Consider the following 24,761-nt stretch of genomic DNA (forward strand, 5'->3'; position numbering starts at 1 on the left):
GCTGGAAATCTCCTGGCCCCGTTTTCCCTTCTTGTCATGGCTAGACTCCGCACGTGGCCCAAAGCCCATTGTTGGCTTGTAAATTTTACCCCTACAGTACTTATTCTTTAAAATTTTAATTGAAATATCTTAAAAAAATTGGAACATCTTAAAGAGAATTTCAAAATTTTGAAAATTTTGTAATAGATATAATAGTAAATGAATAAATTAATTTAAATTAAATGATGAAACTTTTTTTTTTGGAAATTCGTAAATAATAAAATTTTAATTGAATTGTTTTAATTTTTAATTTTTTTTATTAATGTCACTTAGAGTAATCTATCTTAGTAATTCGTGAGAACATGTTCTTTTATAGGTATGTGGAACAAAGAGAAAATGATTGTATATATGACAAAAAGCATCTGCTTAGAGTAATAATCACATGCTGTTCATTGGAGACAAAATATATTATTTAGACTAGTATATGGCATCATGTAATGATACCCCAAAAAGTATTCTTTCTTCAATACGAAGGGAGATCTAGCTACTTAGTACCTAGCTAGCATTGAGACAAATTAAGGACTGCGCTTGAGAAAACTTTTTCACTAAAGCCAAAGTTTTGGGAATTTTTCTAGTTCAATAGCCAATCATGAAATCATGATTTAGATCATATTATGATATTACCACTCCCATGCAATCACAACCGATCAAACACAGAGCTCAAAATCTCATTATTGCCCATACTCAATAAGTCCAATCTAGATGGTAAAGCGTCCACAATCACATATTTTCATCCCAAAAAATGTGTTTGCTTGATCAAGAATCCTAGATGTGTCCAAAGTGGGACATATAAAAGGACCCACCACCATGCAGGTGTGACACGAGCACAAGCTAGTCCAAACACTGAGCAAACAAAGAAGGATCCGATCCTTTATAAGCAATACAGCTCTTAATGGATGATAGTGCAGGTTTTAGCCCTTTGCTACAAACCCTAACTGGGCCACCATAGTACAGCTCTTACATTAAATTCATAGCCTCAGTGTTCTCAGTACTCACACTTCCAAATCGCTCATTTCGTTGTTCTCTTCTATTTTCACGCGGTTACTACTCTTTCACTTCTTTTCTTTTTTTCTTTTTTTTGGTTTTTGGGGGTTTTTTTTGGGTGTAAAACAAGTGTAACCTCTCCTACCTAGGGCTAGACCTAGTGCGTCCTTTCTTTACATTTCTTTTCTCTCTCTCTCTCTCTTTTTCTCTGATTTTTTGCGTCTTTTTAAACTTATTCCTCAGTACTTATTTATGATCTATCATTGGCTGCACTAACACTGCTTTTAGAGAGAAAGATGGGACATCACTCGTGCTGTAACAAGCAGAAGGTGAAGAGAGGACTATGGTCACCAGAGGAAGATGAGAAACTCATCAACTACATTTCAAACTATGGCCATGGTTGCTGGAGCTCTGTCCCAAAACTTGCTGGTAACATTATCACTTCTCTCTCTCACTCTCTCATTTCATTTGCACTAGCTTTCATGCGTTCCTATATACTATTGTTTCTCAATTGTTCTTTTTTATATCTTTTTGTTGTATGGTTTCTATGAAGCAGGCCTGCAGAGATGTGGAAAGAGCTGCAGACTAAGATGGATAAATTATCTCAGACCTGACCTAAAACGTGGGAGCTTCTCTCCCCAAGAAGCAGCCCTCATCATTGAACTTCATGGCATTCTAGGAAACAAGTAAGATCTTTTTTTTTTTTTTTTTTTTTTTTTTTTCTTCAAGATAGAATTTCTACCCTAGCATGATCTAAATGTATATGTGTAAAACTCTCTTTTGAAAACTTGAACCCGATTCTTACTCCCCACAAGCACTTATACTTGTGGAATGACCACTACATTAAAAGTGCATGGTGATTAAATGCTAAAGTTATTACTAATTATACTATGAAAACTTTACAAATCGACCTGACAATTGATTAGTACCATCTATAACGTAATAAATAATTTTTCTTTTACTTTTTTTTTATTACTATATTTAACAGTTGACAACTTAATTTATAAATTTCTTGTACTAAAGTTTATAATATCCTTAACATTACCTCTCTTTTTTTTTTTTTTTTCTTCTTCTTCTTCTTCTTCTTCTTATCATTATTAGTCTTATCATCACCCCCCATTATGTATGTCATTTTTTCATGCAAAAGGGAACTTTTTATTTTTGGACAGGTGGGCTCAAATAGCCAAGCACCTACCAGGGAGAACCGATAATGAGGTTAAGAACTTTTGGAATTCAAGTATAAAGAAGAAGCTGATTTCTCATGATGTTCCTACCATTGCCACCTATCCTGATATGCACTACAATGGTAACAGCGAGGAAGGTTTTTTCTCTCTAAATGCAAACCCTAATTGGATCCTAAGCTCTCAACAAGACCAGCTATACCTTCCCACTCCAACCCCAATGTTGCAAGGCTTTGATCATGGTGATCTTAAATTAGAGCAAACCAATTATGGTGCCAATTTGGTTCAATTTCCACCCCCAATGGCACCATCATCAAATTCTTCTTCTTATGACCCACTATGGTCATTAGGCTATCAACCTCATGGAAAATTTGATCCTAATCAAGAACATCAAAATTTCAGCACTAGTGGAGCAACACAACATTATATTGGTGATAAACTTATTGGTCCAAGTATCTCGGCACCACATTATGATGAGGATCCATTAACATCCATGATTCCAAAACCTTGTGATGAGATTATCAGTGGTAATTGTTGTGGCATGTTTTGCTCATGTGCTTCACAAGACCATGACCCACTTGCTAGACTCCCATATTTTCCAGCTGGTTGTAATTATCCACATGATACACAAGTGCCCAACAATCATATGGAGTACATGGATGCCATCATGTCATCATCATCATCATATTCATCAGCTTCATCATTGTCACCATTATCAAGCGGCCAATTTGTCACAAACTCTAATCTTCGTTCAAGCTGGGAGACATAGACATGCTACTCTGTTGGAGTTTGGTTCTGTCTGTTAATTGTTGGATCTATAATCTGATACGATGCATTTATTTCTAGTTATGTGCACAAGACATAAGTGAAACTTCTTTGAAAAACATAATGTTTCTATAGCTAAAGTGAGTAACGTTGGCTGAAGTTCAAAAAATATGTGTAGGTTATTCAAGTTTGTCAACTTAATTAATATATTGTATGAGTTCCGACTTCCTACTGCCTAGGAAATTACTACTCGATATTTGTAGTTGTTCCCTTTGTTCATCCCAAAATAAATGAGAGTTCGTAATTCAGCGAGATAAATAAATTAATTAATTAAATAAATAAATAAATAAAAAGCAAGAGTTGTAAATGATACATACTTTAATAAAATAAGATAATGTGAAAATTTTCTTCAAGATGGATTCATGTTTCAACAAATGGCCGGGTTTTTTAAATGAATAGATTTTTTTTTTTTAATATAAAGAAAATCCCATATATTTTGTAATTGTGTCCAAAAAAAATATTCCACTATTTTTGGGACCGGAATCGGTCCCTTAACGTACCTTAGTAAGTACCTGGTTTCATCATAATTTTCCAATTCCAAGACTGAGGGCTCTCTCTCTCTCTCTTTTTCCCGAGATTGGTGGGTGAATACAACATGCAAAGACAATTCCACACACTCCATAGTCAACGTCCAGGCAAGAAAGCTCTTGATAAACTGATAGTCAATTAAGGGGTACTGCCGGATAAGATCGTACCATTCATTATTGAAAGCATACAGAAAAATAATTCATCTGATTATGGAGGAAAGTTAGAGACATAATAATTTCTTTAATCCTCAATCCTCAGAGGTTTGTCAATCGTATGGTTTCCTATATATGGAACTTCTGCTAATCAATTTTGAGGGATTAACACGTGTTCAAGTGTTCATGGTGCAGTTTTGGTTAATTTTTGTCACCTCATCATATCTTAGTTTTGCGGTCATATGTATGATTTAGCTAGATTTAGACTGGAACACTTTTCAAGATTTTGGACTATATTACTCAATCTAAAGGTAGTTTTTCCTTTGTTTTGGGCTAATTCTTAAAATATTGGACTAGTTTTTTTTTTTTTTTTTTTTGGGCTGATTAAGAGTTACTCAACAAGTTTTTAAGTGTGAAAGACCTAATCTTTTATATTTTAAAAATCAAGTGATCAACACCTAGTTCATATAATAAATATTTAACATAAAATGCAAACTGCACCACACCGCAAGGTGCTTTATAATTATTTGATTTTGCTAGTAGTTTTGGATGTCGGTTTACATGTGGTCCTAGTGGTTTTGTGAACGCCTTCATGTTTATTTATTTGTATTAATGAGAACCATAATAATAAAATAATAAACATGATAAGAAGAAAAAGGAGAAGACGAAAATTATAATAATAATTAAATGATAATTGTAAATGTTATTATTCTTATATATATTTTTAAGTTTGAATTTAGACTCTATTCTATGTTTAACATTCTATTAGAATCTTGTTATATTATAGTTCATTAAATTGTAAATGTTATTATTCTAATATATATTTTTAGTTGAATTTAGACTCTATTCTATGTTTAACATTCTATTAGAATCTTGTTATATTATAGTTCATTAAATTGTAAATGTTATTATTCTAATATATATTTTTAGTTGAATTTAGACTCTATTCTATATTTAACATTCTATTAGAATCTTGTTATATCATAGTTCATTAAATGGTAGAATAGATAGACAAAACATTAAAAAAAAAAAATCATAATATGTTATATTTTTTGGTGCTCCGCACAAGTTATTGACTAGTAATAATAATAATAACAACAAAAAGAGTGAAGGTTAGCTTAGATAAGGGTGTACATGAGTTGGGTTTGAGGTATTTTCAACTTAATCCACTCAAGCTAATTAATCTCCTCGAGTTGAGAAACTAACAACCCAATGGGGGTTTGATTTGATGGTATAATGATACCAACACCCATTCTAATAACCCAACTTTGTAAAAATGAAATCTTAAAATAAAAATAAAAAATATTAACAAATCTAAAGTAAGTCTCAAAATTCAAAATAAATCGAACTAACAAATTTAAATAACATATATTTTAAAAACTATTAATAGCATTGGTTGGATCGCGTTACTTTGATTGAAAATCTCACCAACACAAACTAGCCCAACTCAATCTCCAAAACAAAAAGTTAATAGAATACAACCCAATCCATCAACCCATAAAAAGCCAATCTAAGCCATCGGGTTGGGTGGGTTGGATTGAATTGCGTTGAGTTCGAGGGTTGAATGCACATCCATAATTTTTAAAAATTGTTTTATATGGACTACATATGAGACTATTGCGAGCCTTGTTTGGTTAACGCTCCATTTGTTAATTTGTTTGTAAGATATTTTCTAGAAAACATTTTTTGCATTTTCAAGTGTTTGTTTCATTGTAAAATTTAGTCAAACAAAAAAACCATTTTCGTTAATTGGAAAACTCTTTGTAAAAATTTGAAAAATGTTTTACATCAAATTTTTATGTAAAATGTTTTCCAAAACTCACTACAACCCACCCACACCCTCCACCCTCCCTTCTCTCCTGTAGAGACCGATGGGGCTCTAACTAATGAGCGAGCAACATTAACAAAGGTGATCGATGAAGTCTCTAGCATCGATCTCAGGCTTAAACATGGAGGCATTTCACAGTTTTGGAGTTTATTGGTGATTGGCCTAGGGCATTTCACAACGTTGAAGTTCACTGGCAATGGGTGGATCTCATGGTGGTTGTCAACATTGGGATTTTTAGGGGTGATTTTAATATCTATTTCAATGTGTGTGATGTTATTTTGATCTTGGTTGTTATTTGATTTTTTTGGAGCATTTTCAAGAACACAACCTAACACTAAAAAAGAAAATATTTTCACTAAAAGTATTTTACATCAAAAAATATTTTACAACGAAACAATTGGAGTGCAAATTTCTTGTCCTTTCCCTATATCTATATTGAATATATTAATTTTAATAACGGTAGCTTTTGTAATTGTAACTATTGGAAAAATGGATGGATGAGAAAATGAATGAAAAATTAAAAAAAAAAACTAATTAAATTAAGATATGTGTTATTAATGAAATGAATAGAGCCTAATTAAATTAAGATGCATTTTATAAAGGGGTCTGTTTAGGATCTGCTTATATTACTGAAACTAAATTTTTTTTGCTAAAAGTACTATAAATAACGCTCTGTTTGTTTCAGCATTAACGTTTTCTGAAAAATGGATCATTTTTCAAAGAGCATTTTCTAGAAAATTGTTTTATTTTCCAATGTTTGGTAACGACCTTGAAAATGCGCTTGAGAATGTTTTCTGGTGTTTGGTATGCAATTTTTTTTAAATATTTCTTGTATAATTTAAAACATGTATATTATGTAAACTAACTAATATAATTATTATAAATAAAAAACCAAGAATGAATTTGGTTTTCATACTAATTAATCTAAAATTTTGACAATAGATACAATCAAAATTAATTAGTTGTCAAATTTTCATGATCTTTACCACTCATCTTGCTCATATATATAGACAGTAATGTACGTACACACACACACACATATCGACCATTTGTCTACTATGGTCAACTACAAGTCTTCAATATTACTCTAAATTATGTATTTACATAATGTACTGCATAATATATCATCACTACATAATATCTGCTAACAAAAAATGTATTTGCCAACAAATGCAATTCTCCTAAACAATTATCATTCATTATATAACAATATTATTAGTCCACGGTAAAAATTGTCCCATGTAAAAGCAATTTAGAGAAATATGGTTACTATGTTTAAAATTTTCATCTTTTACTTCTTTCATTCTTTCTTCTTCTTTTATTAATTTTTTGCACTTTATGTACGAAAAAGAAGTAACTTCTGCTTGGAATCCATCAAACCGAAAATTTCTTAGAGAAAAAAGAAAATCGAGCTTGAAATTCAAAACAAAGAATTGGGATTTTGGTAAAGATGAATGAAATAATTACCGTTGTAAATTTGTTCTCTTTTGCAAGTTGGAGCTATTGATCAATCAGTGAAGTAAAGAAAAATCTAATCGGAGAATTGTGTTACAGAAGGGAAGAGAAACATGGAAAAAAGAGAGAAGAGAGACAGTTAAAGAGAGAGATCTATGGGAAAAGGAGAGACCAGAGTTAGTGACAGTGAGGGTGTGAGGAGAGAAAAAATAAAGAGAAGAGAGAAAAAGTGAGAAAACTTACCATGAGAGAGAGAAAGCGCCAAAAAATTATGTTTCCCACGGCTATAGACGAAAATAATATTTATAGGAGATGCAACGCATGAGAGAGAGATTGTTTTCCAAAAATTTTTTTTGGAAAACAGCTTATAAAAAATAAGCCTTATTTTTATTAGAGTTTTCCATTGACCAAAGATAGTTTTCCATTGACCAGTTTTTTTTTGTGCTACCAAACATTGAAAAATGTAGAAAACTATCTTTACAGAAGATTTTCAAGTGAAACAAACAGAGTGTAAAGGTAAAAATTAGTTGAAATAGTACAATGAGACCTATGAATAATACCAAAAGTGCAATGATCCCATAAATAATAGTAAAAATAAGCTGGCAAAATTAATCATGCCAAACAAACACTAAATGGGAAAATATCAACATTTTCAAAATTCATAAAATTTAAAATTATATATCAAAGAAAAAATATTAGTTTAGAATATTACACAAATTATAAATCAATAAATAAATAAATAAAATCTCTTGTTGTATAAAAGAGTTCCTCCTTGCTAAGCAACAACAACATAAAAAGAAAATGTATTAAATAATAGTGTTCTTTCACCCTTAAACATATATTAGGACAAAGTTTTTTTGACTGGTTGCCTGATGGGAATCCATCAGGCAACCAATTCCCATCAGGCAACCAGTCAAAAAAACTATTAAGCTATTAAAAAATATTTTCATCCTTAAAACAAAGTGTGTATATATATATATGTATATATTAAATAATAGCCAATCAAATCTAGCAACAGTGCACAAACTTTACGAAACCATAAACAAAAGGCAAACACAATTGAGAGCAAAATGGATGGACACAGGGTTCAATGCTCCTATGCATTGGACCCAAGCCTTGCCTGAGATAAACACAGTTGAGAGCTAGGAATTGTCCAGAAACTTCAAGAATCAAAAGTTGTAATTGCTTTCAAATATATGGTGAAAAGTTAAAGTAAGCTACTAAGAAAGAGATTGCCGACACTGCCATCTTCATTAATCCCCCCCTCTTCTTAAATTATTTTGGGTTTGTGATTTTTTTTTTTTTTTTTTCCTGAAATTGAAGCTTGATAAATATAAATGGCTTTGTTAATATTTGAATTGAGAGCATCATGTGGAGAACGTGAGCTTCTATTTTGGTTGAATGAGATTTGATTTGCGCTTGTAGTAGAATTGTCTAGGATCGTGATCCTACGTGTTCCGAAAATCTAGCATCCAATACTACTCCAACTATATTATAGGAATTATAATGATTTACACTCCAATCAGGATCAATTTTGCAATCTAGAATAGTAGGATCTTATGATACTATGATATGGATCTCAGTTTTGATAAGCATGAATTACATTAAGCTATTTATTCATCTTATTTAGTTTATGCACAACATTTATAATTTTTTTTTTTTTTAGGTATAAATGTAAAATCATGCTTATCAAAATCATAAGATTGTAAGATCCTATAATGCTAGATTGTCAAATCAATCAAGATTAGATTATAATCATTATAACCATATAGTTAGAGAAAGATCGCATGTCAAATCATGGGATCGCATAAGATCATGATCCTAGGTCAATCCAAGACGATTCTACTACAAGCTCAAATAAAATCTCATTAAGGAAAAATAGAAACTTGTTCTCCACATGATGCTCTCAAATCAAATGTTACCAAATCCATTTACAGTTATCAAGCATCAATTTCAGAAAAATAAGTAAATAACATTATAAAAAAAAATCACTAACTCAAAAATAATAATAATAATAATAATAATAATAATAATAAAGAAGAAAGTCGGATTAACAACGATGACAGTGTCAACAATCTCTTTCTGCATGTCTACTCTTTGCTCTTTTCCCCAGTGCATTGCTTGCTTCACTTTTCACCAGATCTTTGAGAGTAATTACGACTTTCGATTCCTGAAACTTCTGGCCCAGCTATTGGCTATTCCTAGCTCTCAATTGTGTTTATCTTGGGCAAGGCTTGGGTCTAATGCATAGAAACACTGGACCCAAGCCATGTCCATTTATCTCAACCTTTTTGCCTTTTGTTTGTAGTTTAATAAAGTTTGTACGCTGTTACTAGAGCTTATAGGCTATTAGTTGTTTAATATTTTGCCTTTAATGATGAAAACTATTTTTCAATATATACTTTGCCTTTAATGATGACAACTATTGTTTAATTGATCGAAGAGGCTATTGTTTAAAGCTTCTTTTTAAGGGTGAAAACTACTGTATAATAGCTTTTTGACTACTTGCCTGATGGATCATCGAGGAACCTAACGTGGATGAAAGAAGAGAACACTATTATTTAATATATTTGTCTATTTGAGTTTTTGTTTTTTTTCGTTGGGTTTAGCAGGAGGAATTCTTTTATACACTAGAAGGAAAACATAAGAGTAACTCTCTCTTTTTTTTGGAATTAAAAAAATAAGAGGTTTTATATATATATATATATATATATATATATATATATATATTGTGTAATCTAAACTAAAATTTTCTTTTATTTTCTTATTTTATATATGATTTAAAATTTGTTTTTTGAAGTTTGATAAAGTTGATCCTTGCTCATTTACTAATTAATAATTTAGAATAATAATTATTGACTCCCTATTAATTATATATATATATATATATATATATTTCTTTAGTTAGTAGAGATATAGGGTATAAAAATCGTATTATGTTTAATTTATCTCTCTTTTTTAATAATTATTTACATCATTTTTATTTAAGTAAAAATTTAGGGAAAGTGAAATTTTACCATTCTCAATCTAATCCATGAGGCCCTTCCACTGATTTTATGTAAAATCTCAATTTTAACAACACCTAATATAAGAGCATTCACAACAAGGTTTCTAAAAATTTATTGTAACTTTTAGCAACTCAAAAAATTATTTTATTTATTTTAAAATTTTAACATCACACTTTTACAATACACCAACATCAAATACTCTTTTCTTTTTTTTACCATTTCATTTAAAATCATATAAACACCTCATTAAAATAATATTTAAAAAAAAAAAAGAAAAAAAAAGAAGAGCCACCACAAAAATTTATAGCATCTAGCCACAGCCACTTTCACCACCAGCCACAACCAGTACCATGGCAACCACAACCCACTACAAAAAGAAAAAATAAATAAAACAAAATCACAACCCATACCACTAGCCATTGCCACCATAACCACCACTACAGCAATCACAACCCACTGTAGAAGGAAAGAAAAAAAAAATCACCACTAGCCACAACAACCCATCGTCACAACCACAACCACAACTCATTGCCATAGCCAACGCCACCAGAAAAATCAACTGCCACCACCATCACCGCTACCAAACCGCCTTATGATGAACACACACAAAAACAAAAACCCAAAGAAATGGTGAGATAGAGTTATAGAGGAGAAAGGAGACAGAAGAAAAGGAAGAGATTGAGAAAGAGAGTCACGAGAGAGACAAAGAAAGAAAGAATTTAATAAAAAAAATTAGCAACTTGCTATAATAACCTCTACAATAACCTGGTACAACTTACTGTAGAGTGACAGGTTACTGTAACAAGTTGCTAAAATTTTTTGACTTGATTGCCACTTAATAAAGGGTGCTTGAGGTGTTAAAATAGCTTTTTAGCTATTTTAACACCTCTATTATGAATGCTCTAATTATACTTTTACTTAGCTAATTTTTTAAGTTCAATAGGCTAGTGAAAATAAGCTCTTCCAAACGACCACTCAATCTAATAAGAGATGTGAGATGAAAATGAATCATTATTTTGTGTTAGAAATATAACAGTGAATAAACAAGTTTGATTTAGTAAATAATATCTCAAATAATTAGCAAGAATGTAAATTGCATAAATAGAAAATAAAAAAAAGAGTTTAGGAACAATCTATCACAATATTATAGAATCATGCAAAGAGTAGTGTAAAAAGTTTATTCGTGTCACCCTCGGTGCAATTGGTTATATTAATTAGCTGAATAGCTCCCCAAGCTTAGACTATAGAATTGAGTTTCATGATGAATGCACTTTCACTCACAGAGGTTTAAGAACAACCCTATAATGCATTGCTATTCTTTAATTTAACAAATATAAATTGTAGAAAAATACATGGGAGAGAAATAGAACATAAATTTTGTATCTGGAAATATATAGCAAAAGAAATCTGATAGGAAAGTGTGTTATGATGAGCATTATATTGGTTATTGACGAAAATAATAGTCTATAGTTATTGGTTACTAATAACACAAATGCCCAATGGCTAGTTTATTTATAAATGCCCAATGGCTAGTTTATCCATAATTGCCCAATGGCTAATCACCCACGAATGCCCAACGGCTAATTACCCAAAAATGCCAAACAAACAGAGAAAAATAAAGGTGTTTCGAACGTATACCCACACCAGCATTTTGAAATATTTTTATATTTTCTGCATTTCCTTTTTTTTTTTTTTTTTAATTAATACAAAACAAAGCTTCTACTTTTAATGTGGGTTAATGTGTTCATAGTGGTTCACAATAATCTCCATGTTCCCGAAATGATTAAGTGTCATGTTTTCGTGGTCGGCTAGCTGTGCCATCATCCATCAATTTCATCCTCGTACATATATTCGTTATTCGTTATAAAGCATTAAAGCATTAAGCATGAACCTCAATCGTTATCCTTCCCAGCAGGAGAATGTATTTTATACATTGGAAACTGCATCATCCCTCACACAATAAAACAATGTGTGGATGAGAACCACAATGGGGGGACGCATATACATTTTAAATAATATTTCTTGGGTCACAGACTCACAATAAGAACAAAATATATTATTCTATATCTTTTAAGTATATTTGTTAGTCATTTCATTGGGATGAAATTATTTGAACTTTGAAGAGAAGATTTGAACTTCAGTTTTTAGTTTAAAATTTTGAATAATTTAAATTGCATTTTTGATCCTCAAAACTTGGAGAAATTTTAATTTTGCTTAATGTTTCAATTCAAATTTTGAATTTATACCTATAAAGTTTGGTATCATTTGAATTTAAACCTTTGTTAGTAACCTGTTTATTCTCAATGTTCTATAATTGGGATATTATATAATCTCGAGGATAGCCTAACCTCCTAGAGATTAGAGAGAGAGATTAAGAAGAATTTGAGAGAGAAAGAGGATATTTCTTATTTCTTGAAGGAATACAAAATGAGAGTGCAACTCGGGTACAAGTTCCCAATTAACAATCAGTTAGGCCAATAATTTACTATCTACCTTCCTAATATAGTCACATAGCTAATTAGTAAAGATTACATGGCTAATTAGCCAACATAATTAGGCTTAACAGTAACATGGTGGTAGTATCACTAACGCTTATCCTACAACTACTCAGCAATATAATGACAGTGCAGCAACTCAATTGTAGTAGCAGTAAGGGTTGCGGCAACAGGCTTGACTTGATCTCACACACATAGCAACATAGCAAACAGACTACACATAGCAGCATACAACAGCACACATCAGTAAGTGCTGCAGAGAGCTACAACACCAAACCAGCAGCAGTAGACTGGACTTGAGGGTCTAAACAGGCCTTCCATCGATGTGCTGTGATGAGGTGTTCGTTAGTAAGTAAAATCAAAATTACTCCAAATTTTAAGGGTTCAAATTACAATTTAGTTTTTTGAATAAAATATGGGAAAAAAAATTTTTGAACTATATTGAAAATTATAAATATATTTAAATTTGTATTATGTAGATTATAGATGAATTTAAATGTTTATTAGTATTTAGATTTAAAATTATAAAAACAAAGGAAAGACAGTATCTCAACCAAAAAACTTGTTTAATTTTATTTCAAATTCTTTTAAATTGTGTTTAAATGTTTATTAGTATGTAGATTTAAAATGATAGGATGTAAAATGTTATTTCGAATTTATTATTTTAGAACTGATTTTATTAGAGAAAAAGCTTTAAATCTCAAATCCATGTACATATATCAAGCACTTTATATTTAATATTATTCTTCAAAACCCCTCATTTTATGGCCTCAAATTCAAACACAATTTAAAAGAATTTGAAATGAAATTAAACAAGTTTTTTGGTTCAGATACTGTCTTTCCTTTGTTTTTATAATTTAATTGTTACAATAAAGGAATGATTGGGATTTAAATCTTGATTATCCTCATAAAGAAAACCAAAGAATGTCTCTAAATTGACGAGATAATGCAATCTTAAACCTTCAATACCTTACCTGATACCGCTTTCATTGCAAAAGATAATTATGCTGAACAGAAAGCAAGGATTTTTCTTAAGGCACATGTAATCATTGTAGACCTCGTTAATTATTATTTTACTTAGCTAAAATAATTACGTGGCTGCTCAAAGCAGGGACGTTCTTCTCTTCTTGCTCCTTCTAACCAATAATAATTCAATACTATTTCGGAACCTTTTAAAATTTTAATTTGAAATATTGTTTTTCTTCTCTTTAGTCAAAGCTAAGAATTATTGTTTATCCTAACCCAACCTTACCTTGCTCCCCAAAAACGCAGACCAAAACCAAACAATAAAAGACTTTCGAGCTCAATACATACACTGCTATACAACGACATTTTTGTCTTGATTCTAAATACCCTTAATCTTGAAAAGATTTCTGAAGACAAGCTTGGACAAAACCCTGTTAAGCTTCCATGGAATACAGCAGAAGCCGCCATATACAGACAAAACCTTACTTTCCAAATAATACGAGGTAGACAGAAAACAATTAAACAACTCAAACAATTCTCTCTCTCTCTCTCTCTCTCTCTCTTATCCATCTATTACTGTAGCTTAACAGCACTGCTCCTTCCAAGCACCCTCATCTCTTTCCTTTGTTTCTTGTTCTTACAATGGATATAGGTTAAACAAAATCACATATAACAAAACTGAACTTTACAGGCATTGAAACTACAAACTTTAGCATAATCAAGACTTGAGTAACAAACAAGAAGATTCTTGGAGTTATATATGGAGAATAACAGAATCTGAAGTTTTACATTTCAAGTTCCACAGAAGAAATGAGATCATACGATTTGTATTCAAAGGCCTTCTAGACCTTAAGGACACACTAACCCACCACAAAAGGCAAAGATTCGTTCCAATTCAGAGTCTAATCATGAAGTCCGGCAAGCCTCAGACTTGGCTTGATTCAAACCAAACCAAACCAAAGGCAAGGATTCTAAGCTGTAATTCTAAACCGGCCCTTCGCTATTCTTCGAGCAATGACCCTCCTCCCACCCTTGGTTGCCTTGCTGTTCACGTGAAAAAGTGCATTAGCCAACATGCAAATCCTACATAATTTTGCTCACAATTTTCCCAGCTAAGAAAGATTCATAAAGCCATTTAATACAGGCCAGAAGGCAGACACTTGACCATGAAGTGGGAGGAAAACTCCAAAAAATCTCTGCCCTAAGTTTTTTTTTTTTTTTGATTAGTAATAAGAATTATATTAAACTTGAACAAAAGATGAAGACAGCAAATACAAGGTGTTCATGATGGTGAACACAAAAATCAGCAAACAAAAACAACAGAAGCAACAGAATAAAGACGAGCAACTTAAGGGGCACTTCTAAGGGAGGTAAAAAACTCCAGAGTAGAAGAACAGTTTGAGGAACCCCAGCACCTAGCTCATTCAAAAAGAGTACTTTGGCTAAGAGCTTGTAACTGATCAAGCGAATTTTCTATAGCCTCAAAAGAGCGCTTGTTTCTTTCCATCCAAACATCCCACATCAAACAACCAGGAACCATATTCTATATGTCCGAGGAAAATTTCCCCAACCAATTACTCCAACAAAACACCAAACTCTCCACTAAACCTGGCATGACCCATTGAATCCCAAAAACTTGTAACATTTGCACCCACAAAGAATAAGCTACAGGACGGTGAATGAGAACATCCACAGATTCCGTAGAACTGCAGCACATATAGCACCTATTCGCCAAAGGGAGGCCTCAGAGCATCAAATTGTCCAAGGTAAGAATCCGACCATGGGCAATGGTCCACAAGAAGAAAGCCACCCTTTTAGGAACCTTGATTTTCCAAATCCCCTTCCAAGGGAAACTAGAGAGAGGTGTGCCCCTGAGCTTCTTATAAAAAGAACGAATATCGAACTTACCATTCCCTTTAAGACACCAATGGGAACTATCACACCCAATGCCTCTTGGAATCCGAGACTAGATGAAATTTAGGAAAGAGAAAGCAGCTTCTAATTCCCCCTCATGAAAATTCCTATAAAATCCCAAGTTCCAGAATCTATTACTCCCATCCTCCTGATGACCCAACAATTCAAAAATGCAAGCTTTCTTGTCATCTGAACACGCATATAACCGAGGATAGAGCATTTTAAGTGAGGTATCCCCAACTCACCTATCATGCCAAAAAAGAATGCGGGAACCATCACCCATCACAAGAGCCAAATGTTTGGAGAACCTTTCCCAACCGTCATTAATACCACGCCAAAGACCACACCCGTGGGCCCTTCTGCATTCTTTAGTATTCCACCCCACTTGGCCCTCTCCATATTTGGTGGCAATAACCCCCCCGCCAAAGATGAGTTCCTTCTTGGCCAAACCTCCATAAACACTTCCCTAAGAGGGCTTGGTTGAAGTGAACTAACTTCCTAACCCCCAAACCACCCATCTCAAGAGGTGAACACACCTTCTCCCAAGCCACCAAAGAATGTTTAAAACACTCCTCCAAAGACCCCCATAAAAAATTCCTTTGAATATACTCTAATCTGTCAGCCACAGCTACAGGGATGATAAATAGGGATAGGTAGTATGTAGGAAGGCTGGAGAGGGTGCTCTTCAAGAGTGTAAGTCTACCACCCTTACACAAATAAAGACGCTTCCAACTAGACAGCTTCTTCTCCATCTTCTCCAAAATAGCATTCCAAATAGATGCAATGTTGTACGGGGTGCTCAAAGGCATTCCCAAATATTTCATAGGTAGGCTACCCAACCTACAGCGAAGAATGCCCGCCAAAGCACCTATATTACCAACCTCCCCCACCGGGACAATCGCACTCTTCCCCACATTTACCTTCAAACCAGTAAAAGCTTGGAAGCAAGACAAAGCCAATCTAATGGACAACAATTGATCTCTAGATGCATCACAGAACATAATAGTATCGTCTGCAAACAGCAAGTGTGAAATGCGAACCCCACTAGAGTTAACTGGTCCCACATGAAAACCACGAAGCAGACCACTATCCTCAGTTTTCTTCAGAATCCGAGATAAAACTTCCATAATCAAAAGGAAAAGAAGAGGGGACAAAGGATCACCTTGTCTCAACCCATAGGAACTTCCAAAGAAGCCTGCCGAGGATCCATTCACCAGAACTGAGTAGCAAACAGTGGAAATGCAAGCCACAATCCACTCCCTCCACTTCAACCCAAAGCCCATCCTATTCAACAAATAAAGTAACGCATCCCAATTTACATAATCGTAGGCTTTTTCTATATCCAACTTACAAACTACACCCGAGGAATGACACTTCAATCTACTGTAAAGGCACTCATTTGTAATTAACACTGAGTCCAAAATTTGTCTTCCATCAACAAAGGAATTTTGAGTCTCTGAGATCAGACTGTCTAACACCACTCTCAGCCTATTCGCCAACACCTTAGACAACAACTTATAAACACTGCCCACCAAGCTAATAGGCCGGAAATCCTTAATATTGATAGCATTAGCTTTCTTAGGAATTAAAGAGAGAAAAGAAGCATTAAGAGACCTTTCAAAAACAGAATACCTGTGAAAATACTTGAATACAGCCATAACATCAGCCTCCACAACCCTCCAACATTTATGAAAAAATTCCATGGTGAACCCGTCCGGACCAGGGGCTTTATCCCCTCCATCTCTACCAAAACTTGGGTGACTTCTTCTATCAAGAAATCCCTCTCGATGGATAACCTATCATCCTCCCCAATACAAGCAAAATCCAACCCATCCACAGTTGGACGCCACGTGTCTGTCTTTGTATATAGTTCCTAATAAAATTGGACCACCTGAGAGCGTACAGCAGATTCATCCTCATATAATACACCATCAACCTCAACGTTGCTAATATGATTAGCCCTTCTATGAGAATTTGCTAATCTATGAAAGAAGTGTGTATTGTTATCTCCCTCCTTTACAAACAGAGCATGGGACTTTTGTCTCCAAAAAGTCTCTTCCAAGGAAGCTAAAACTTCAATCTCACCTTTAACCTGAGTTCAGCGAGCTTGTTCCTCATGCGAAAGGCCCAGAATATCTTCCTTGGCATCCAAACCCAATAATTCCGACAACAAACTCTTCTTCTTAAAAGCCAAATCACCAAATTCCTCCTTATTCCACTTCTTTAGGTCTTCTTTAAGAGCCTTTAATTTCTGAGCCAAAACAAAGCTTGGAGAACCCATAAAGCAATAACTGTTCCACCACTGTTGAACTTTCTCAACAAAACCCTCAACCTTTAACCACATGTTCTCAAACTTAAAAGCATAGCACCCCCTACCCACACCACCAATTTCCACCAAAAGCAGACAATGATCAAAAATAATACGAGGAAGCACCCTCTAGGACACCTTTCCAAAATGGTCCTCCCAATCTGCAAAGACCAAAGTTCTGTCAATATGGGACATAGAATTCAGTTCGGAGTCCCTAAACCAAGTGAAAGAAGCTCCATCTAATGATAAATCCACTAGAAAATTATTCTCTATGAAATCTGAAAAAGCAAACATGGCTGGGCTGAAAGAGTCATAACCAAGCCTCTTGCATGGAAATCTAATAACGTTGAAATCACCAAATAACAACCAAGCCTTGTTACATCGAGTACGCACCCTTGATAACTTGTCCCACAAAGCAGCCCTATGTAGGTCTGCGTTTGGACCATAAATTCCAGTGCAAACCCATTCAAAACCATCCAAAACTCCCCTAAGAAGTACACTAACCGAGAACTGACCAACCAACACATCAATTTTCTCAACTACCCACTTATCCCAAAGCAACAAAACCCCCCCAGATGTTTGAACCGCATCCAGGACAGCCCAATCCGTGAAAGGACTACCCAATAAGCTACGCAAGACAGCAGAATTTACCGAAGAAAGCTTAGTTTCCTAGAGACAAACTATATCACACCTCCATTCCTTAAGAAGATTCTTACAAACCTCCCTCTTTCGGGGATTATTCAAACCCCTAACATTCCAAGAAAGGAGTCTTAAAGTCATTTAAAACTACCAATAGCCCCAAAACAGTTCGACAAACCTCTATAACGAGAAGAGGACCCAACCTAATTTATTGTGGATACTAGAACCCGAAGTTCTCTAAGACCTTTCTGACCAGATTTAATAGGTCTTCGAACACACCCCTCGTTTACGACCTCAAGACATTCTTGTTCCAGTAAACGAAATAAAACCACACACTGAGCTTCATGTCGTACAATAGGAAAACCCACCATTTTGCAAAAACTCCTCATCATTGTGGACACCCATATAGACTGTTCACCCTCTTCATCAACCCTGGTCAACTCCTTATCCTTCACTTCCTTAGGATCCCACCGAGACAGCAGTGCACACTCCAGAGGACCACTCACTTGCTCCCCACTACCAGAAACACTAGCTACCGCTCCACTTTGCTCCCATGGAAGAAGCAGAAGCTCCAACCCCCCTTCTGCAACCCATCTACAAGCTCAACACTCGAAGACAACATACCTGATTGGGAAGCACCGCCATCATTCACCTCGGGACATGACTCCGTAACAACGTTCTCCACTTCCTCCTCAAACCAAGGGTCCCCCTCCCTATCCAAAATAGACAAGAGAGAAAAACGATTCGACCCAGGGTGTCATGACTCCACCAGTGTTCTCGGAGCAACGATATCGCCTTCCATATCGAGGTGCGAAGCCACCGGGTTGGATGCGAGCAGCTCCGAAGCTTGATCGGGACTAGGTAACGCTAATTTAACTCCCGTCGGAGCCTTAGGCATCACCGATACCACCGTTGACTCCATCGGTAGCCTTGAACTCTCGCCCACCAAACCCTCCCTCTGATCGCTATGCACACTCACGCCCACACCAACAGAATATGAAACCTCCACATGGGCCTTACCTCTCAGGTCAGCCAAATGGGCTTTGTCATGCACAGAAAAGTTTTTAAAAATAACAGGCCCACTTTTAATGGACTTGTGAGAGGTATGTGGGTTTATCCAAGAAACCACTCTTTTTCCCCCTTCTGATTTAGACACCCTCAGCGCCAAGTTGTCAGTAGTCAACTTAAACATGAAATCACGCATGGGTCTGCCATTTTTATTAGAAACTGTAACGACAGTTTCACCCCTCAACACATTATGTCCCAAAATAGCTCTAGAATTTTCAAATTTCCTTAACTCCCGCTGGTTGCTAGTTTTGAAAATTTTCTTCCCATTATGTCCACCACCATCTGTTGGACCACCACCAATAGCTACCTTGGAAGTCCTCCCTCCCACCCAAACAGTGGTAGAACCTGATAGGAAACTATCTAATTCTTTTGTAAACAAGCACCACCCAGACCGGTTTGAACTCGCAGGTACCACAACACAACCACGACGAGCTCCACCATAAAACATAGCTATATCCGCAAATATACCAGCCTTATTCGACCTTCCCCAGAATTCAAAAAGCTTATTGTTTTCTCTATATCGTTTATACAACAAATCCTTTCCTGGAACCCAATCACGAATATCAGCAAAACATGAGAGAATCCATTTCAATCCCTTACGACTCAGCCAAACGGAACTTTTCATATTCCAACGACTCTCGTGAATAGCATAAGAATCAGCTCACCCGCCATCAAAAGAGAAGGAAAAGATTTTGGAATCTATGCGAAAAGAACCTTTACTGCCCCCTCTAACCTAAGGAGAAGGTTTAAGAGCTGACTTAGGGGGAGGCAAAATGTTAGGAAGAGGTGTGGGTGATATGGGAGTGGTTGGTGTAGGCAATAAAGGTGGTTGTAACGGCAGGACAGAAGGAGGTGGGGTGGTCAGTGAAGAAGTAAGAGGTGGATATATAGAGTGGTATGGAAAAAAACCAAAAGGTGATGGGAACGGTAATGGAAAGAATCCAGGGAACTGAGGAGGTGACTTGTTGTGAGGCAGTGGTAGGGAGAGGAGCAGAGGAGGGAAAGATGTTGGCTGTGTGGTAGGGAGGGAGGGGGAGGGAGGGGTGTTTGTGGGAGAGAAGTGTAGGGGGGGCATTGTTATGTACCAAAATACACATGAAGGATTTTCTCACATTACTCTGCCCTAAGTTCTTATATGTAATATAGACACTCAATGATGTCCCAAGCAATTCAACTACGACCAACATGAAGCAAATGCAGTCCACAACCTATGCAGTTAAAAAGCTCATGCCTAATAAATTGTGTTGTCCAGTTCACAAATTGTCAGATTTGTCATATCAGCCTAATTATGATCAATATCTTTCTTTTTTTTTTGATAAGTAATTATGATCAATATCTGTTCTCCCACACTAGGTTTTTTTATTTTCTTTCTTTTGGGGAGAGAGAGAGAGAGAGAGAGAGAGAGAGAGAGAGAGAGAGAAGATGTACCGAGCAAAGAATCCATGGTTCCTCTTACGCCGGATAGTGCTAGGTTGGAAAGTCCGTTTAGGAAATAAAATCATTGGCTCGTTTGAAGAAGAAACATCTCCTGCAGAACAGAACAGTTAAAGTTATGCAGAAACCAAAAAGACTGAACAAAATGATATTGATGACTCAATTGTTGACCCAATCCCTGAACACTCTAGCCTAAGTGTTCTTGGTTTAAGTAACAAAAATTTATTGAACCAAAATGTAATCACCCATGTACATCCTTCTGCTCTAAGAGCATTCACAGCAGTGGAGCTAAATTTTTAGCAATTTAGCTCTACCAAAAGTCACTTTATCTATTTTACCTACACACATGCTGCAGCAGTGGATCTATTTTAGCTTTCAACACAATAAAATAATATATTCAACACAATAAAATAATATTTCTACTACAATAAAATAATAATATTTTTACTACAACAAAATAATATATCATCATCATCATCATCATCATCACCACCACCACCACCACCACACAGCACAAACATCCTCCACCACCACCACCACCGCCACACAGCACCACCACCAGCAGTACACAACAGAGAAAAAAAAAAAAAAAAACCCAAATCCTCAATTCAGACCAAACAAAATCACCAACCGGAGACAAACCCAGCACAAATCGAAGACACACAAGCCCACGCGTCGATGCTGCCCACACTACACTCCTCGCGACTTCGTCCTCTCAATCCAGCGCCCCAGATCCATCATCATCCTCATCAAGGCCGGCTCCCCGGTCGATCAAACCATCGCCGCCCTCTCCTCTTTCATGGAGCCAGGCGACTCCATCATCGACGGCGGCAATGAATGGTACCTAAACACCGAGCGTCGCATCGAACAGGCCTCGTCGCGGCTGGGACAGGACGGCGACGGCGTGGGACGGCGACGGGATGGCGATGGCGTGGAGAGCTTGATGAGTGAGAGAGATGAGAGAGCTCTGAGAGAACTGAGATGAGAGAGAGCTCTGAGAGAGGCACGAAGATTGAATAAAAGAATGAAGAAAAATAGAGTAAGTTTTATTATTTTAATAGGAGTTGGATTAAAAAAAAAATTTTATTTTTTAGATGTGTGCTACAGTGCACATCTATCTATAGATGTGCACTGTAGCAAATCAGCTAAAAATTTTAGTTTTGCCTCCACTGCTGCAAGCATTTTTTGGTAAATTGGTGGAGCTAAAATAGCATTATAGCTTTTTAGCTCCACTGCTGCAAATGCTCTAAGGGTGGAAGAAACTCCACCAACAAGAGCAGGAGATCTCATTCTAAGATAGATTATTACTAGACCAGTACATCAGTCACTATGAGTATCAGCTGAACAAGTGCATAACTTGGGTGACACTACCACCAAATTTCGAAGACTCCATCTAAGTCATCTCATCAAAAAGTAAACTTATTGGCTATCTGGATAACAACATCAGCATCCACATATCATTCACCACACAACAGATCTTATGGGGTTTATCATTTTAAATAGTTAAATTCAATAGAGGAGATAAGAGAAGCACATGTCTCAGTTACCTAAAACAAGGTAATAACTAATAAGTATTTCTATATCATAATCTATGAAGTTTGAAGCAAGAAATCCCCTCCGTATGGAATTTTTTTTTCATTTGGTCCACCCTACTTGAGTTTTGAAGTTCATAAAATATCAAATTTTTGCAGCTTATAATTAATTCCTGCCTACTAGCAGTTAATTAAGACCATAACAAAAGTTATCCTCATTTATGATTTACCTTGCATATAGAGATTCTCCACATATCCACCCCCACCCAACCAACTTTTTACTCCAAATCACAACCTAAATGGTATACTTGCTAGTTATGGTCTTAACAGAACATTTAGCAGAAATTGGGCAAGTACGCAGTCCTTATAGAAACTATAGTTATGAGGCCTTAACTGGACTACACATCTAGTTGCTAGACATATGAGCATGCTGAAGCGTCTATAACTTCAACATTCTTGAAGAAGGAAAAAAAAAGTTTAGAAAAAAGATATTCTTTTGCTTTGAGGCACCGAAGAAAAGATTGCTTTGTAGAAATTTAATTTTGTCTAACATAGTCATATGTCCATTACTTATTATCAATAATAATAATAACAATAAATTATTAAAAAAAATTATATGTCCATCAATCACATATATGCTCACAAGGGAACATAATAGCCCCATTTTTGAAGAGACACAGAGACCAACAGATCAGTTAGAATCCTTGCTGATTTGAACTGGTTTTACACAACAATTCCATTAAGATCATCTTCTTAATATCATCTTAATATATTATATCTTATGACATAAGATACTGAGATCACATTCAAGTTATCAATAAGGAACTAGATATTCAGTTTATCAAAGTTAACAAGAAACACCCTTTTGATGTTCACCACAACCTAAAGATACATAATTTAAATAATAAAAAATCTATAATTCATCATCATCATCATCATCATTATCTCTCTCTATCTCTCCCTCTCCACATTTTCCCAGCAAACAGACAAACCATTAACAAAAACATCTAGTCTATCCTTCCATTTCCTTAGAAACCAAACAGAGCATAGATTAAAAAGTGCATAATTTATAAACCCCAAATTCCTAATTTATTAGCATCTCTTACCATTTTTACCATAAACCAAACAGAACATTAACAAACAGATAGCCCATCCATCCATACATTTCCTCATATACCAAACAGAACTTTCATTCATACATACATAGAAAATCCATAATTCAAAAGTCCAAATATTTCTAATTTCTTATCTCCTTCACCTCCCTTTCCCAGCAACCCGAGTACAGTTACAATTTTACACACACAGACACACACTCTTACCAATTTCATAGAAAATGCATAATGTAAAAGTCAACCGCACACACACATGCAGTTATCAATTTCATAAAAATTGCAGAATTTAAATGTCCAAAGATTTCTAATCTTTCATCTCCTCACCTCATTTTCCCAGCAACCAAAGGCCCTTGACATATATACACACTCACACACACCATTTTCATAGAAAATATATAATTTAAAAGCCTAAAGACTTCTAATTTCTTATCTCACTTTCCCAGAAACCAAAAGGAGTACACACACACACACAATCACTCTTACCAATTTCATAGAAAATGCATAATTTAAAAGTCCACCTCAAACACACACTTAGTTACCAATTTCATAAGAAAATGCACAATTAAAAGAACAAAGATCTCTAATTTCTCATCTCATTTTCCCAGCAACCAGAGGACTTTTACAGACACCATTTTCATAGTAAATGTATAATTTAAAAGCCTAAAGATTTCTAATTTCTTACCTCCTCACCTAAATTTCCCAGCAACCAAACAGATGACCTCTACACACACTTACCTCCTTACCTCATTTTCCCAGCAACCAAACAGATGATTTTCACACACACACATATATATACAGAGAGAGAGAGAGAGAGAGAGAGAGAGAGAGAACCTTCTGGCAAGTAGAAGCTGAGAGAAGGGAGGCCAGAGGGGTATACGAAGCCTTCGGAGGCGACCTTTCGGATCGATTCGGCGTCGTTTTGGTACTGAGGCAAGTGGAGTGAGTTTTCGAACTTGGAGAGCGATGGGAATAGCTTCGGAGTGACATCGAGGCCCTGAGACACGATCCGCTGATTCGTATTCGGGCTCGGACTCTGCCGAAGAAACGGGTTCGACAAAAACCGGTTCACCAGAGACGCTCCGGTTCGGACTAGGGTTTTTGACGCCATTGTTGTGTTTCTATGTGACAGTGATTTTGTAGAAATGGTCAATTGGGTTGGTTCTGCTAAAACCCTACACACAGTGAGTGGGAGTGAGAGAGAGAGGGATGGGGGTATATTTGGAATTTCGTGATTTGGGTCGATGTTGGGCCGTATGGGGTGGGCTTTTTAATTATCAAACTTCGAATAGGTAT

The 24,761-nt window shown here is 35.3% G+C and overlaps 1 protein-coding gene and 1 pseudogene across 2 annotated transcripts; one reads left to right on the forward strand and one right to left on the reverse strand.

Annotated features, from left to right (window-relative positions):
* Positions 1–876: 876 nt before the first annotated feature.
* On the forward strand, positions 877–3,260 carry LOC115992182 (annotated as a pseudogene). The gene is made up of 3 exons (XR_004092435.1): positions 877–1,452; positions 1,580–1,709; positions 2,193–3,260. The product of XR_004092435.1 is annotated as a transcription factor MYB24-like (transcript).
* Positions 3,261–14,110: 10,850 nt separating this feature from the next.
* Positions 14,111–24,685, reverse strand: LOC115988998. The gene is made up of 3 exons (XM_031112641.1): positions 24,300–24,685; positions 20,819–20,918; positions 14,111–14,505 (listed from the first exon to the last, which is right to left on the reverse strand). The coding sequence occupies exons 1-3, from the start codon at positions 24,574–24,576 to the stop codon at positions 14,433–14,435; spliced, it is 450 nt and encodes a 149-aa protein (XP_030968501.1). The 5' UTR covers positions 24,577–24,685; the 3' UTR covers positions 14,111–14,432.
* Positions 24,686–24,761: the final 76 nt, after the last annotated feature.

This window comes from Quercus lobata, chromosome 5, assembly GCF_001633185.2.
Source record: "Quercus lobata isolate SW786 chromosome 5, ValleyOak3.0 Primary Assembly, whole genome shotgun sequence".
Taxonomy (NCBI): Eukaryota; Viridiplantae; Streptophyta; class Magnoliopsida; order Fagales; family Fagaceae; genus Quercus; species Quercus lobata.

What these genes read in the sequence shown, in the direction of transcription:
- LOC115988998 (XM_031112641.1), bottom strand. Translation starts at nt 24,576, where the DNA reads ATGGCGTCAAAAACCCTAGTCCGAACCGGAGCGTCTCTGGTGAACCGG. An exon ending in CAGCTTCTACTTGCCAGAAG is followed by an intron (nt 20,919 to 24,299) that starts GTTCTCTCTCTC and finishes TCTGTTCTGCAG; the next exon opens with GAGATGTTTCTTCTTCAAAC. An exon ending in AACCATGGATTCTTTGCTCG is followed by an intron (nt 14,506 to 20,818) that starts GTACATCTTCTC and finishes TCACGTGAACAG; the next exon opens with CAAGGCAACCAAGGGTGGGA.